Genomic DNA, 16,752 nt, shown 5'->3' with positions numbered 1-16,752 from the left:
GACTAAACACACTTTCAGAAAGAGGAGGGAATCTGATGCACCACCCACAAAAAACATCAATATTAACCTCAAAATTACCCTGTTTTTTTTTCCTTTTACATTTTTCCCATGCATTAAAATAATTTTTTTGGGGGTTTAAAACTAAAAACCAAAAAATAAAAGCATCCAAGCACAGTTTACTGGATGAGATTGTTACCGCATAGAAAATGCAAACACAAATGCCAGTGCATATAAAGCTAGTCTAAGACAGACAAACCATTACACAGCTAGAAAAATAGATCTTTATTAGACATAACACACACATGCTTAACGCATTCATAAATGCGTTAAGCATTAAATCCCTGTGTATTAAGTGTACATGTCAAGGAATATTTCAAAGTAAGATTACAAAAAAGTTGGAACACACAAATTACACTTATAAAATATAAGATATTCGTATACAATTGTTTGTTTCCTAATGCATACATAGATATACAGAAGTTTGTATTTACATACAGTATATCACTCGCGTCCACATGCATGCACACACGTGAACCTTTAAAGTGGTTAAAAGAGCGTGAAGGGTTTTTTTCCTCAAAAGATAAAACCTTGCAGTCTCTTGCATTATTCTTACATCACAACCCAGACTGTGCTGAAAAACTAATCGAACACAATATTTAATATATTAAATATAAAAAAAGAGAACAAGTAAACAAAAACAACACAATGAAATTGTCCACTTATTCACATTCGTCTGACTTCCCTTTACCCTGGTTCCTGGATTGTGGTGTTATACATCAACAAAGAATCAGATTACAGCCAGATTAAAGACACAAGTTAGTTAAAAATGGCTTTTTAAATTGATTATTCAAGGCCAAACTGATCATCATGAGTCGCTACGGGTTTGCTATTAGCATCATGACACATTTCTTCATCTCTAGACTCCACAGATAGGCCTCTCCTGGCATAATGATGCATTTTTTCATGATTATCTCCACACATCTCCCTGCTGGAACAACGTTAGTCCTCTCACTGGTTAATTTCATGTTGCATATTCCTGCATAGTGGTTCGTGTTATGCTACTCATTTTTAGCTTTTGTCATGTCAAAAAATGTTTCCTGCATGCTATTTTCTTTATTCATAATCAAAGATGCAATGGATTGGTCTCAAACGATTCTATTTGTTTTTTAATTATTTATCATTTTGCTTATTTATGGGTGGTTTACATGAAGCTGTAAAGGTCAGTGTCAAATCCAATAAAGGGGATCAGAGTTTGGTCCTTGGCAAAGAAATGAAATTCTGCCCATCCTGCCAGCAGGAAGTAATGACTGCTCTAGTGAAGAGGACAAGTGGAGCACCTCAGTCTGTGTACTCCGCAACGATAGACAGTAGGACAGTGATGTCATCTGGCTTTCCTCCTATAGTGAAATAATGCGTTAGAAGAAGCAAAGCTGCAATAGCGAACATCACAGAGATACATATGTAGAAGGCAGCAATCATTACAGAGTAAAGCAACTCAAACACAAGAGTTGTGATATTGCACATTTTTTTGCTGGATAGTTCAGGCTACAAATTTGGCTAATGTAAAAAACAAAAATGATAAAGAAACAAATATTCAATAGAACAAAGGGGTTTGTTTGTATTTAAGTCACAGGTTCGGTTTAGCTATTTTTACATTTTGTGAGCTATTGGCTAAACTACATACTCAAATACCGGATTTATTTTATATACCTGTCCAGGGGTCTCATTTATAAACATGCCGTTTAACCAAGGGGAATTTGCGACACAGATCGCGTGAACAAACTTTGCTTGGAAAGTGGCACTTACACAGTTCCAGCCTCATTTTTCGCATTCAGGCAAAACATTTGCTTTTTTGTTTAAAATAAAATGTGTGTGTGTATATGTGTGTGTGTGTGTATATATATATATATATATATATATATATATATATATATATATATATATATATATATATATATATATATATATATAAATAACACATTCACACTGAACAAAATTATAAACACAACACTTGTTTTTGCCCCATTTTTCATGAGCTGAACTTAAAGATCCAAAACTCAAAAGGCATATTTCTCTTAAATATTGTTCACAAATCTGCCTGCAAAGGAGATTTTTACAGATTTGTGAACAATATTTGAGAGAAATATGCCTTTTGTGTACATAGAAAAAGTCTTGGATCTTTAAGTTTAGCTCATGAAAAGTGGGGGCAAAAACAAAAGTGTTGTGTTCATTTATATATATATATATATATATATATATATATATATATATATATATATATATATATATATATATATATATATATATATATATATACATACACACATACACACACACACACACACACACACACACATAACATACACACACATACACACACGATTCCAAAAAGGTTGGGACACTACAAATTGTGAATAAAAATAAGGAATGCAATAATTTACAAATCTCATAAACATTTTATTCACAATAGAATATATATAACATATCAAATGTTGAAAGTGAGACATTTTGAAATGTCATGCCAAATATTGGCTCATTTTGGATTTCATGAGAGCTACACATGCCAAAAAAAGTTAGGACAGGTAGCAATAAGAGGCCGGAAAAGTTAAATGTATATATAAGTAACAGCTGGAGGACCAATTTGCAACTTATTAGGTCAATTGGCAACATGATTGGGTATAAAAAAAGAGCCTCTCAGAGTGGCAGTGTCTCTCAGAAGTCAAGATGGGCAGAGGATCACCAATTCCCCCAATGCTGCGGTTAAAAATAGTGGAGCAATTTCAGAAAGGAGTTTCTCAGAGAAAAATTGCAAAGAGTTTGAAGTTATCATCATCTACAGTGCATAAAATTCTGAGAATCTGGAACAATCTCTGTGCGTAAGGGTCAAGGCCAGAAAACCATACTGGATGCCCGTGACCTTCGGGCCCTTAGACAGCACTGCATCACATACAGGAATGCTACTGTAATGGAAATCACAACATGGGCAATTTTCTCTGGGCCAAGGCTCATTTAAAATGGACTGTGGCAAAGTAAAAAACTGTTCTTTGGTCAGACGAATCAAAATTTGAAGTTCTTTTTGGGAAACTGGGACGCCATGTCATCTGGACTAAAGAGGATAAGGGCAACCCAAGTTGTTATCAGCGCTCAGTTCAAAAGCCTACATCTCTGATAGTATGGGGTTGCATGAGTGCGTGTGGCATGGGCAGCTTACACATCTGGAAAGGCAACATCAATGCTGAAAGGTATATCCAAGTTCTAGAACAACATATGCTCCCATCCAGACGTCGTCTCTTTCAGGGAAGACCTTGCATTTTCCAACATGACAATGCCAGACCACATACTGCATCAATTACAACATCATTGCTGCGTAGAAGAAGGATCCGGTACTGAAATGGCCAGCCTGCAGTCCAGATCTTTTGAAATCATTTGACGCATCATAAAGAGGAAGATGCGATAAAGAAGACCTAAGAGAGCTGAGCAACTAGAAGCCTGTTTTAGACAAGAATGGGACAACATTCCTATTCCTAAACTTGAGCAACTTGTCTCCTCAGTCCCCAGACGTTTTCAGACTGTTATAAAAAGAAGAGGGGATGCCACACAGTGGTGAACATGTCCTTATCCCAACTTTTTTGAGGCGTGCTGATGCCATGAAATTTAAAATCAACTTATTTTTTTCTTAAAATGATACATTTTCTCAGTTTAAACATTTGATATGTCATCTATATTGTATTCTGAATATATCTAAATTTGAAACTTGGAATCGGGTTTGTATGTATATGTATAAATGTATGTATAATGTATGTATTATATATATATATATATATATATATATATATATATATATATATATATATATATATATATTTTTTTTTTTTTTTTATGGCAATACGTTCATTAAAGATAAGTCAGAAAAAAACATCATGTACTTCCCATGCCATGTGTAGTATTGCTATGATGTTACATAAATAGAGGAGAAAAGGACATTACCCATAATCACACACACTCCAGTACGCATGGTAGTTTTTACTATCCAGTGTTTTGAATTGTTTTAAGATTTATAATTACACCCTTGATATCACTCAAATGAGGATGAGTTCCCCTTTTCAGTCTGGTTCCTAGGGTTTTTCGTTGCCACAGTCACCCCAGGCTTGATAAATACACATAATTCACTTTCATTCTTAGGTTCTGTAAAGCTGCTTTGAGACATTATACATTGTGCAAAGCGCTACAGAAAAAAACTTAAATTTACATGCAGCTTGGCATTGTTACACTATCAGCATTAGTTTGCTTACACTTCTGCTCATTTTTATCTTTCAGGATGTTTTGAATTCAAGAATTGGGTAAAATATGACTTACCTCTAACATTCAGGCCATTGTCACAAGCAAACTGTGCAAAAGGTGACATGTAATTGGGGTCATATGCCAAAACATGGGCCTGTTCTGCAATACTCTTGGCTGTCTGCTGGATGCTCTCATAATTGGTGTTCTGAAAAGAAGTACGTCTTGTTAGTTATTTACCACTAAGAAGCAAAGCAGTTCTACAAAATACTGTCAGGAAATGGCAGTACCTTGAGCTTCTTGAGTTCTTGTAAGATCATATAGTCTGGCATGTTGTCAAAGAGCCCATCTGTGGCTGTAAGGATGATGTCTCCTAACTGGACATCGAAGGATGTGCTGTCTGCAGCTTCGGGGCTGAGAGAGAAGCATACAAATGTTGTGTGATATTTATCATTTGAAGATAATTAATGTCCGTCAGTGGTGTTGTCCTAAAAGTGGTAAGGGTCACCACAGCGGATCATCCGTCTCCATATTACCCTGTCCCCTACATCTGGCTCATTTAAATTAAGCACCTGCATGTTTCCCCTCATCACAGCTATAAACCTCCTTCTTGGGTCTTCCTCTTTTCTTCCTTCCTGGTGGCTCCATCCTCAGCATTCTCCTACCGATATACCCCATGTCCCTCCTCTGCACATGTCCAAACCATCTCAATTGGGCCTCCCTCACCTTGTCTCCAACACGTCCTACATATGCTGTACCTCTTAATACTCGTTTCTCATCCTGTCCATCCTTGTCACTCCCAAAAACCTCAACATCTTCAGCTCTGCTACCTCCAGCTCCACCTCCTGTCTTTTACTCAATGCTACTGTCTCTAATCCATACAGCATTGCAGGTCTCACCACAGTCCTATAAACTTTCCCTTTCACTCTTGCAGATACCTCTCTATCACAAATCACTCCCGTCACTCTTCTCCACCCACTCCACCCTGCCTGCACTCTTTTCTTTACTTCCCTAACACACTCTCCATTACTTTGCACTGTTGACCCCATGTACCTCATTCACACACATGTCCTCTGTATTACTCCTACTGACTTTCATTCCCCTTCTCTCCAGTGTGTACCTCCACCTCTTCAGGCTCTTCTCCACCTCCTCCCTACCCTCACCACAAATCACAGCATCATCCGCAAACATCATAGTCCACGGAGACTCCTGTCTGACCTTGACTGTCAACCTATCCATCACCACTGCAAACAGAAAAGGGTTCAGAGCCGATCCTTGATGCAGTCCAACCTCCACCTTTAACCAGTCTGTTGTTCCTACTGCACAATTCACTTCTGACACACTGTCCTCATACATGTTCTGCACCACCCTCGCGTACTTCTCTGACACACCTGACTTCCTTATACATTACCACAACTCCTCTCTCGGCCCCCTGTTGTACGCTTTCTCTAAATCCACAAACACACAATGCAACTCCTTCTGACCTTCTTTATACTTCTCCATCAACATTCTAAAAGCAAATAATGAGTCTGTAGTGCTCTTCCTCTGCATTAAAAAGTGTTTTACTATTATTATAATTACTAACACAAAGCAGTGGCAAAAATGGCAGACGTGGCTGTTTGGGTTATTGTATCCCAATTATTATCCAAATTACATCTAAATCTACAATCTGTCATATGTGCCTACACTTCACTTCTCAAACCTCTAAATAATCAATCAATTCTTAAAATCTTAACTCAAATTATTCTGAAAATATTTTTGCAGTTTCAAGGCTTTAATGTCGCAAAGTGAGAGATGTTGAAACGTAGCGCTTGGCTTCGGCAGATAGTTATCTTGTGAAAAGCAGGGCAGAGTGTGTCGCAGCCCCCCAGAGCTCAACAGTCCCCAGATTTTTCCAATGTAAACTTTAATGAAAAAATAGAAACATAGCACCTTAGAGGTCTAAACTTCTTTCCTTGAAACTATGAGAAACTTAAAACTTATGCTTATGCTAAAACTTATGCTAATAGAAAAGAAGGCTGCTATCTGTCTAGCAGTAGGGTTATAACCTCAAAATGAATCTTGAATAAATGTTTTTTTTTATATTAATATTGCTTCTTTGACAATCAATACAGTATCACCACACAAAATATCGTACCAAAAGTATTGTTACGAAAAACATTAATAATGTGATGTAAACATCATTTATGCTTTGTATAATCAATTACAGTATGTTCAAAACAAAATGTTTATTTATGATCAGATTTATTTTCCCGTCATTGTGGTTCCTCCACAGTGCAATTACCAAACCATGACACATATAACAGCATGCTGCCTAAGGAAAACTAGGAACTACTTGCATACAATATTTTTACTCTGATAGGTTCGATGACTGTCTTAAACACAACTGAGCAGTAGCTGCTCCTGACCATAAATGTAGATGGAAATGCTATGAATATGATTGACTGCTAAAATCCTGTTTTACTGTGATTGAATATTGATTTAGAATATTGTGAGTTGGAGAAAAATTGGCTTCACATCAACTTTGTAGTTCTCATCTATCTGTGCCGCTATATTAGCTTGTACAAGCATGACTTGTTTCATTGCATGGCTAATAACTAGATGTTAACTTTTTTTCCCCTTTAAAATTATACACAACTTAGCTACTGCATACCTCCCGCTGTCCTCCTGTTTAAAGAATGGAAAAGCAAACATAGGGAACAGAAATCTTTATTCTGCTTAGCACAACCAGGCAGCCAAGACTTTTTGTCAAGACCTGGAAAATGACCTTTGTTATTATACTATAATATTGAACGATCTACCATTGTCCTTTGTAGTACAATTTTTATGTCTGGGTTGTCAGGGCAAAGTCATTTAACAGCCATTTTCTCACTAAATTACAAATGTTCCAAACGGTTCTGTAACAGAAACCGGATACTATTACACTTGGGATAACCTTCACCACTCGTCATGTTCACAGCCCAGCATGCTTGCTGAACTGACACAGGCTCTTATACTTTGCTGATGGGAATTGATACAGCATTGCCCTAGGCTACATTCATGTAACGTTAGAACAGGAAGGCCAGAATCATAACTGTCCATATGGCTCTTAATTAGTGTGCACTATGCTTCTATTTTTCCATTAAAGTTTACATTGGAAAAATCTGGGGCTGCTGAGCTCTGGAGGGCTGCGACACACCCTGCCCTGTTTAATACTTTCACAAGATAGCTGTCTGCTGAAGCCAAGCACTACTTTTCAACATATCTCTTTACGATTTCAAAGTTTAGGAACACCAAAAATATTTATAAAATCAGGATTTTTTAAAATTGTTTATTTAGAGGCCTACGTTTTCAAGTGGATGAATATTTTGCTGCATTAATTGGTTGTGGATGTATATCTTAAAAGGTATCTATAAATAGTTGCGAAAGAACAATGAACAATGATCACAATTACAGTATCACAAACTAACCAAGAGAATGTCTTGAGTTACAGCAATTTAGTATATTTGCACTTAATTACCCATACCACAAAAGTCTTAGATTATAATGCTGATTTTTATTTATTTATTTTTATAATACCACCTGAAACATCTGATAGACATTATGGTAAAAAACTTAATACATCCTTAAGTGAATATGTTTTCATGCCTGCCATTTTTTTTTAAAAGCATGTAGACAGATAAACTTCTTGAACTGCTTCAAGCACACTGAAGCTTGTCCCAAGTTTATGGACACATTTAGATTTGTGCTGAAGTATCAAGTTCAACTCCAGGAAAGCCTTTAACTCAGAGTTCTGACTGTGGCAATTTCTGTCCCAGCCTACACGTGGAAAAGTGGATACCAGATGATCTTAAAGATCATGCTGTCTTCGTTTAGAATGCATACAATGTGAGCATATAAAAGTATTGCAGATGACTTTGGAGATCATTTGGTCACTCCATCCCACCCAACTAAAGATAAATATCAGGTCATGTGAGGATTAGCCTTGTTGGCAATGCCACAACCTTGGCAAGCTTCTGCATGTTATTTACGTATGAAAAAATGTAATGAGATGCCAGCAGGCACATTTGGTTCTATGTCCATCAGATGGAAAGCTCAGTTTTCTAATTTAATGTTAGATTTAAAAACACATTTAGATGCACCAAGAACAAAAAACAAGCCAGGGGTTCACCAAGTACTCATATTGGATAATGGTATCTTAATAAAGAAACAGGATTTGTTGATACAGAGGAGGCGTCTAGTCCACCAATGTGCATAGTTTCACTTTGGACAACTCTCTCACCCATAGCTATCCACTTTCATTACAATTCCCTTGGTGAGCAGACACAGCATGACTCTTTAGTCACTGCTAGAGCAACAACAGCACTTATCTACTTTGGTAATGTTATAGGATAAAGATTTTATATATATATATATATATATATATATATATATATATATATATATATATATATATATATATATATATATATATATATATATATATACACAGTGATGAAAATAAGTATTTGAACACCCTGCCATTTTGCAAGTTCTCCCACTTAGAAATCATGGAGGGGTCTGAAATTGTCATCGTAGGTGCATGTCCACTGTGAGAGACATAATCTAAAAAACAAAAAATCCAGAAATCACAATATATGATTTTTAAAATATTTATTTGTATGATACAGCTGCAAATAAGTATTTGAACACCTGTCTATCAGCTAGAATTCTGACCCTCAAAGACCTGTTAGTCTGCCTTTAAAATGTCCACCTCCACTACATTTATTATCCTAAATTAGATGCACCTGTTTGAGGTCATTAGCTGCATAAAGACACCTGTCCACCCCATACAATCAGTAAGAATCCAACTACTAACATGGCCAAGACCAAAGAGCTGTCCAAAGACACTAGAGACAAAATTGTACACCTAACAAATCTGGAAAGGGTTACAGGGAAATTGCCAAGCAGCTTGGTGAAAAAAGGTCCACTGTTGGAGCAATCATTAGAAAATGGAAGAAGCTAAACATGACTGTCAATCTCCCTCGGACTGGGGCTCCATGCAAGATCTCACCTCGTGGGGTCTCAATGATCCTAAGGAAGGTGAGAAATCAGCCCAGAACTACACGGGAGGAGCTGGTCAATTACCTGAAAAGAGCTGGGACCACCGTTTCCAAGGTTACTGTTGGTAATACACTAAGACGTCATGGTTTGAAATCATGCATGGCACGGAAGGTTCCCCTGCTTAAACCAGCACATGTCCAGGCACGTCTTAAGTTTGCCAATGACCATTTGGATGATCCAGAGGAGTCATGGGAGAAAGTCATGTGGTCAGATGAGACCAAAATAGAACTTTTGGGTCATAATTCCACTAAACGTGTTTGGAGGAAGAAGAATGATGAGTACCATCCCAAGAACACCATCCCTACTGTGAAGCATGGGGGTGGTAGCATCATGCTTTGGGGTGTTTTTCTGCACATGGGACAGGGCGACTGCACTGTATTAAGGAGAGGATGACCGGGGCCATGTATTGCGAGATTTTGGGGAACAACCTCCTTCCCTCAGTTAGAGCATTGAAGATGGGTCGAGGCTGGGTCTTCCAACATGACAATGACCAAGCACACAGCCAGGATAACCAAGGAGTGGCTCTGTAAGAAGCATATCAAGGTTCTGGCATGGCCTAGCCAGTCTCCAGACCTAAACCCAATAGAGAATCTTTGGAGGGAGCTCAAACTCCGTGTTTCTCAGCGACAGGCCAGAAACCTGACTGATCTAGAGAAGATCTGTGTGGAGGAGTGGGCCAAAATCCTCCTGCAGTGTGTGCAAACCTGGTGAAAACTACAGGAAACGATTGACCTCTGTAATTGCAAACAAAGGCTACTGTACCAAATATTAACATTGACTTTCTCAGGTGTTCAAATACTTATTTGCAGCTGTATCATACAAATAAATAGTTAAAAAAAAAATCATACATTGTGATTTCTGGATTTTTTTTTTTTACATTATGTCTCTCACAGTGGACATGCACCTACGATGACAATTTCAGACCCCTCCATGATTTCTAAGTGGGAGAACTTGCAAAATAGCAGGGTGTTCAAATACTTATTTTCCTCACTGTATATACTCAAACTCATGCACCAAGTTTTTAAGTGTCCTGCACAAAACCCTGAACTCAATGACTGAACATCTTGGGAATGGAATACAGACTTCACCCCAGGCCTCCGCACCTGCCCAATGCTTGATCTCACTCTTGTGGTTGAATGAACAAATCTCCACAGCTACACTGAGATGTGGGAAAAGTGATATCTGAGCTTAAGCTGGATCCTAAGCAGTGGTCCTATTGGTTATTTAGCAACTTTCACAGCAGGTACTATATTCCAGTGAAGATAATGACCAAAGTCTCAGCATGGACTGCTAATTCTTATTCTACCAGCAAGGATTACATCATTTAACACCCAGCAGGAAAAGAACACTCTGTTATTTCCATAACCTTGACAATTCCATAATGTTTATTTCATGCTGTTTCTCTGTAAGGAAAATATCAACAAAAAAGAAAGTTTACCTGTCACTAAGAACAGAGCCCTCTGCCTCTGGAGGAGCAATTGAAAGCTGGAAGGGTGTGTTGAAATAGTGCTGCTGCTCATCAGACCTGTGTACTACCTCCCCTCCTCGAACAACCAAAAAGCCAGAATCTCCCAAATTTGCTGTGTGAAGCCGGTGACTCCGCCTGTCCAGCATCACTATACAGGCTGTGCTGCTTCCTAAAAGAAAAGAAAACAACTAGTTGAAATCTTTATATTATATTTGTATATAAACTTCTGTAGGAATAAATTGGCTTAGAAAATTGGAGGCATGTGTATAACAAGCTTATGAATTATGTAAAATCAGTAATAACCTGAAGCAAACCAATATATTTGAATCAGAAGGTCTTTATAGAAATGGACAAATCTGCATGCAACTACACCAGCAACATCTGTTTAAAAAGTCTTGACTGTAGACAAAAGCCTAAAAACCACCACGTTCTTGTTTTTCATTCAAATTTACATAAAACATTTTTTATATTACCATATTTGACCAGAAGATGCAATCAAGAACTTCACAAGAAAGCTTCCTGTGCTCAGTTTCTTCTAATCTGACTACTGGAAAATGTATTATAATTAGACAAATTAGAAAGATGATTCAGCATAAATTAAACACACCTAAGAGAGGTACTTTGTTCTGAAGGAGCTCGTAATAACTGGTAGTAAGAATTCCCACAGGGTTGCTCGGCACAAAGTGGCCTTCCTTGACCAGTCTCTCACATGTCCTCATGAGAGTTCCAGAGAATAGAGAAGGATCAACCCCATAATCCCTCCAGCCTCCCACTCCATCAGCTACACCTACAAGACAAGAACGGGGCACCAGAAGACAAATTAAATTAAATAATTAAGAAAGATTTATAAAACAAAATTGGTGGAAGCATCGTGAAATAATCATCAGTCTTGGAAAACAGCCAGGATACTATTTTAGATGTCCCGGAAGGTTTTTTATGTAGCAAGCAAAAAGTTGAAGTTATCCTTTACATCATAAATAGCTGCTGTAAACCAGCTTCAGCAAACACTGACACCATCCATGCCCACCTGCTCAATTAAGCATTTAGTCAGTCTGCCAGTCACATGGCAGCAGCACTAAATTGATACTGGTCAAGAGCTTTATTTACTATTTACATTAAACATTAGAATGGGAAAAATAGGGATCTTTTGGTATAGTTGTTGTTGCCAAACTAGTTTTAAGGATTTGTAGAAACTTAGATTGCCTAGAAATGTCACACTCAACACACTAAGATTAGAAAAATGGTATGGGGGAAAAAAAAATAATTGTGAGCAATGGGTCTGTAGGGTGAAACCTTGTTGAAGAGGAAAAATCTAAAGAAAACAACCAGTCTGACCTGATAGAAAACATATATTAGCTTAAATAAGAACTCTACAAATGTAGTGAGCTGAAAAGCATCTTAGATGCCAAAAAACATTAAACATTAGGAGGGATGATCTACCACAGAAGATGATCAAGTCAGGTTCCACTCTAAGCCTAATCCAAGGCTTAATTCTTGAACTTTATAGTTTTTCTTTCCTACATGACAGAAGTTGAATCTTCTGTTTTAATGTCAATTAGATGATTTTCTGATCATTACAATTATAAAAAACTGATTCAATCTGTCCTTCAAGTGAGCTCAAAACAAGCAGACCATTTTCCTCCGACATTTAGAAGTATAAATATTTTGTCTGGTCATTTTCCAAATTGAAATTGAAATACTGGTGCACACCTTAGCTTTAGATTCCTGTTGTTGGCTGACAGGAGGAGGGCCAATATGGTTTTCTACTCCTGTTGTCATGCTCTGCTCTCCAGATGTAAGTAGTGGTTATTTGATGGGTTTTTTGTGCCTTGCAGGGTCTGTTGTGCATGAACACAAAAGAGCAGCCCATCTGGCTCTAATAATCAAATCATGATCATCAGTCCTCTGTTACTTTTTTTATGTTTACTGTACCCATTAACAGAAGCTCTATTCCTGTTTCTGCATTACATTTATGCACTGTGTTGAATTGCCTCATTGGACAATACAGGAATAAGCAGTGGAACAGGAGTTCATATAAACATTTGGAATTCTAAATTGTCGGCATTGTCAAAGACACGAGCTGTAGGTCCAGTTCTACACAGCCTACACTTTCATCAAAACCACCTCAGTAACATACCGGGGTTACTACACCACTATTATCCTGACTGCAAAATAACACCAGACAGGCGGATCTATAAACACACAGTGTATTTGGCCAATCAAGCATCAATGAGACTCCATCCAGTACATAAGCTAACACAGCTAGCTTAATACTTGCTAGCTAGAACAAGTGCCACGTTACCAAGTCACAAAAAGGACGTTATAGGCGCTAATTATTATTATAACTTGTACATACATTTAATATTACTCATGCTAGCTATAACATAAATGTCATGGTTGAACTGGGCTTAGTTGCTCAGATAGTTATCACCGTGTCGGCTAATAACGATTTGTAGCTAACTAGCATTAGACCGGAGTTACTTACCCAACACATCAGCGGATCTGTGTCGCGCGATAAACCAGGCGTCATCCCCGTAGCACATGCATTTCTTTAAAATACCCTTGCGGAAATCTTTGCCATAACCAAAGCTGGCCGATACGAGGCTGTAATCCCGGCTGTCGGTTTGGGAAAGGCCGCCGAGGACAGCGCGGGCCAGCAGTCTGCCGCAGGAGAGCACGGACAACATCCCCCGAGCTCCAGCAGGCCAAAGCCGGCTCTACTGTCCGGGGCTCAGCCCGCCGCCTGTCACCCCTCACACAACCTAGCAAACTGTGAGCTCAATCCAGTGAGGATCCGAGTAGAATCAAACTTCTAAATTCCCTCTTTCTCTTGCTCTCTCTGTCTGTCTCTGTCTCTGTCTGTCTTACCGCTGATTCAAATCGAACTCTCTTTACACTCATCTATCCTCCACATATTACCCACATGCGATTTTAATCCTCTAAACACATTACGGCACTGAGCTACAGCACACCGCGTGGCCTGGACCTCATTAACCGCTTACATAACAACGCGTCTCGTGACTGCGTGACGTCACTCTCTGACGCAACTCGAATAGCTTTACCTTTCATGGACTGCGCGCGCAGCAGCAGTTTCACCTCACAGTCGGCGCACGCGATGTGAATCTGCTTTGATGTCACATGGTGATGGGTCGTTTATGAACGAGTTCATTTTGAATGAGTCTTTACTGTGACTCAGAAGAACGAGTAGTCTAAAAGAGTGATCGGACATAAGCGAAGCATTTCAAAATATCCGTAGGTTATGTACAGGAAACAGAATTGAGTAGTGTAACTTTCGCTCTTTTATCACGTGACTCCCATAGCAGTCGCGTAGCTATGGGTGGGTCTGGATGGGCCTAGGCCCACCCACCTGTCAGTCAGGTTAGCCTAATATTAATGAGTGAATTCTGTTGTAATAATCACAATACTTTACCTATAAAAATAAATTATATTGTTTCTTGATCCTTGTTTGCCATTTAATAATACGTTTTTGTGAGTTATGCCATAGCGCATTTCGCAGTCAGACTGCTAACAGCCCCTTGCCGCTTAGCTTTATCAGAGATTGCTTTAACTACAGTGATACCATTCTACATGCCTTTATCCATATAAAAGATTTTCGGCCAGTTCATAAGTTATTACTTCTATTACGTCTGTTTTGGACTTTCTGCACAAGAGCACCCTCCAGATTCGAGTGTGAATGAAACTGGGGATTTAAAATGAAGACACACTGTGTGGTTTTTGTGCAAATCCTAGACAAAAATAAGACAAAATATTAATAGTGAAACATCATGTGATACTGCCAGTAAAGAGAAAGAAATTGGTACAGTGTATTCGGGTAACATTGTGCTCGACTGGGGAAAATATGTGAGCTGTTCCTGTGCTCAGTTGTAGAAAACAGATAATTAGGAAAAAGTAGGTTTCTGCCAGTTTTAGTTTTGGATATTTTTTAACAAAAAAAAACAAACAAAAAACTTTTTAAACTGAGCATAATTATTTTATAAGGAGTCTGTTGAATCAATGCAGCATTAAATATATTCATTCTGCCAAATAATTTTAAATATTAGCTAGTTACATATCAATATTAAATGTGATTCTTTAATTATTTAATCATTTTTTGGAGGGTTGCATACCTTAGAGAAATGGAGATAACTCCAGATACTGGAAATTTAAGAACAGAAAAGTAGGAGACAGTGGTCAGTCAATTATTAACTAGGAGGTTTGAGTGTATATGCTGAGCAAATCTTACATTGTATATATGAAGAAAGAGACAATGCCCATTTTCACTTTTGCATGTAACCAGATTATTATGGAATGCTATAATTCTAATTCTAATTAAGATACATGGAAAAACAAGAAACATCTTTCTGTTCAGGTATGTCTATTCTTTTAGAACTTTACAATTGTGAAATAAATACACTATGTGGGCAAGTTTCGGGACACTGGATTTTTCCAGCCAAATGTTCTTTGGTTCTTCCCCAAATTGTTACCACAAAGTTGGAGGCACACAATTTTATAGAACATATTTGGATGTGGTAGCATTTTAATTTTCTCTTCACTTGAACTAGGATACTGAAACCTGTTCCAGCATGACAATGCTGCTGTGCACAAAGTCGGCTGAAGATATGGATCACATGGTTTGGAGAGGATGATCGTAAGTTGCCTGCTATACAGCTCTGACCTTAATCCTATTTAACACCCTTGAGATGAATTGGAACACTGACTGTACCCCAGGCCTCATCACCATACATCAGTACCTGACTTTACTAACGCTCTTGTGGGTCAATGAGCAAATCTCCACAAACACATGCCCACATTTAGCGGAATGTCTTTCTAGAGAGGTGGATGGAATTATAAAAGCACATGGGGACCAAATATGCGATAGGATGTTTAAAAACACATTTTAAGTCAAGTCAAGTTTATTTCTATAGCGCTTTTCACAATGGACATTCTCTCAAATCAGCTTTACAGAATTTAACAGTTAAGGTGAACGATGTGTATTTATCCCTGATGAGCAGCCATGGCGACTGTGGCAAGGAAAAACTCCCTTAGATGTTTTGAGGAGGAAACCTTGAGAGGAACCAGACTCAAAAGAGGAACCCATCCTCATTTGGTGATATCAAGAGTTTAATTATAAATCTTAAAACAATACAGAACACTGAAGAGTGGGAACTAACCTGAGCACTGGAATGTAAGATTATGAGTAATGTCCTTTCTACAGTCTTATACAGTCATTTGAGGTTATGGAACCAGGAGCTACTGACAACTCATAAAATAGATCAATCATAGATCCAACACCAGCTTTTCCATGCCACTCAAAAAAGGTCCAATGTCAAAACTTCACATGAAGTGGGATCCAAATGGCACTGGTACGTCTCTAGATGGTTTGGGATGTTTGTGGGGTCGGCATCTACTTCTTTAAAGGTCTATAATCTTCATGAGGTGGGACGTGACTGGAGCTGGCGCAACCTCAGGATGCATATGAATTTGCATCTGAACATATGAATTTTATTATCATGTGTCCACAAACTCTTGTTCTCTATAGTGTATATGTGGCAGCAGATGTAAGTATGGGAAATTGTAATTAAATGTAAAACATCAAAGAAAACACAAGAACAACAAAAAATGCTATCAAACTCAAAACGAGAATGCAAAGGAACAAATCTCATACCTAGAAACATGAAACATGAAGCAGTAATCAGTAAATCGTTAGTATAAACAAACATAAGAACAAACATGACATAGTTCATTGAGGTTTTGAGGCTGGTGGGAAATGTAGTCATTGTTCATAATCCTTAAAGAGTTTTCCATTTAATGTGCAGCTCCTAACAAGCAAAAGTCTCTTTAAAGGGCTGCTGGGAAACTTTAACATATTTCCACTTCTTCATGCGAACTCCTCATTAGGGCACAGAGTAAAGTCATGTCAGTCA

The 16,752-nt window shown here is 38.0% G+C and overlaps 1 protein-coding gene across 1 annotated transcript; it reads right to left on the bottom strand.

Moving 5' to 3' along the window:
- Positions 1-267: 267 nt before the first annotated feature.
- pptc7a (protein phosphatase targeting COQ7 a) lies at positions 268-13,867 on the bottom strand. The gene is made up of 6 exons (XM_046872053.1): positions 13,314-13,867; positions 11,436-11,615; positions 10,799-10,997; positions 4,569-4,692; positions 4,357-4,486; positions 268-1,397 (listed from the first exon to the last, which is right to left on the bottom strand). The coding sequence occupies exons 1-6, from the start codon at positions 13,513-13,515 to the stop codon at positions 1,339-1,341; spliced, it is 894 nt and encodes a 297-aa protein (XP_046728009.1). The 5' UTR covers positions 13,516-13,867; the 3' UTR covers positions 268-1,338.
- Between the last annotated feature and the right edge of the window lie 2,885 nt (positions 13,868-16,752).

This window comes from Silurus meridionalis, chromosome 17 (assembly GCF_014805685.1).
Source record: "Silurus meridionalis isolate SWU-2019-XX chromosome 17, ASM1480568v1, whole genome shotgun sequence".
NCBI classification, from domain to species: Eukaryota; Metazoa; Chordata; class Actinopteri; order Siluriformes; family Siluridae; genus Silurus; species Silurus meridionalis.
The sequence above is the reverse complement of the archived record's forward strand: the minus strand, read 5'-3'. Positions and strand labels throughout refer to the sequence as shown.

What these genes read in the sequence shown, in the direction of transcription:
- pptc7a (XM_046872053.1), bottom strand. Translation starts at nt 13,515, where the DNA reads ATGTTGTCCGTGCTCTCCTGCGGCAGACTGCTGGCCCGCGCTGTCCTC. An exon ending in GGCTCTGTTCTTAGTGACAG is followed by an intron (nt 4,693 to 10,798) that starts GTAAACTTTCTT and finishes CTTCTCTCTCAG; the next exon opens with CCCCGAAGCTGCAGACAGCA. An exon ending in CAATGGCCTGAATGTTAGAG is followed by an intron (nt 1,398 to 4,356) that starts GTAAGTCATATT and finishes ATTTCACTATAG; the next exon opens with GAGGAAAGCCAGATGACATC.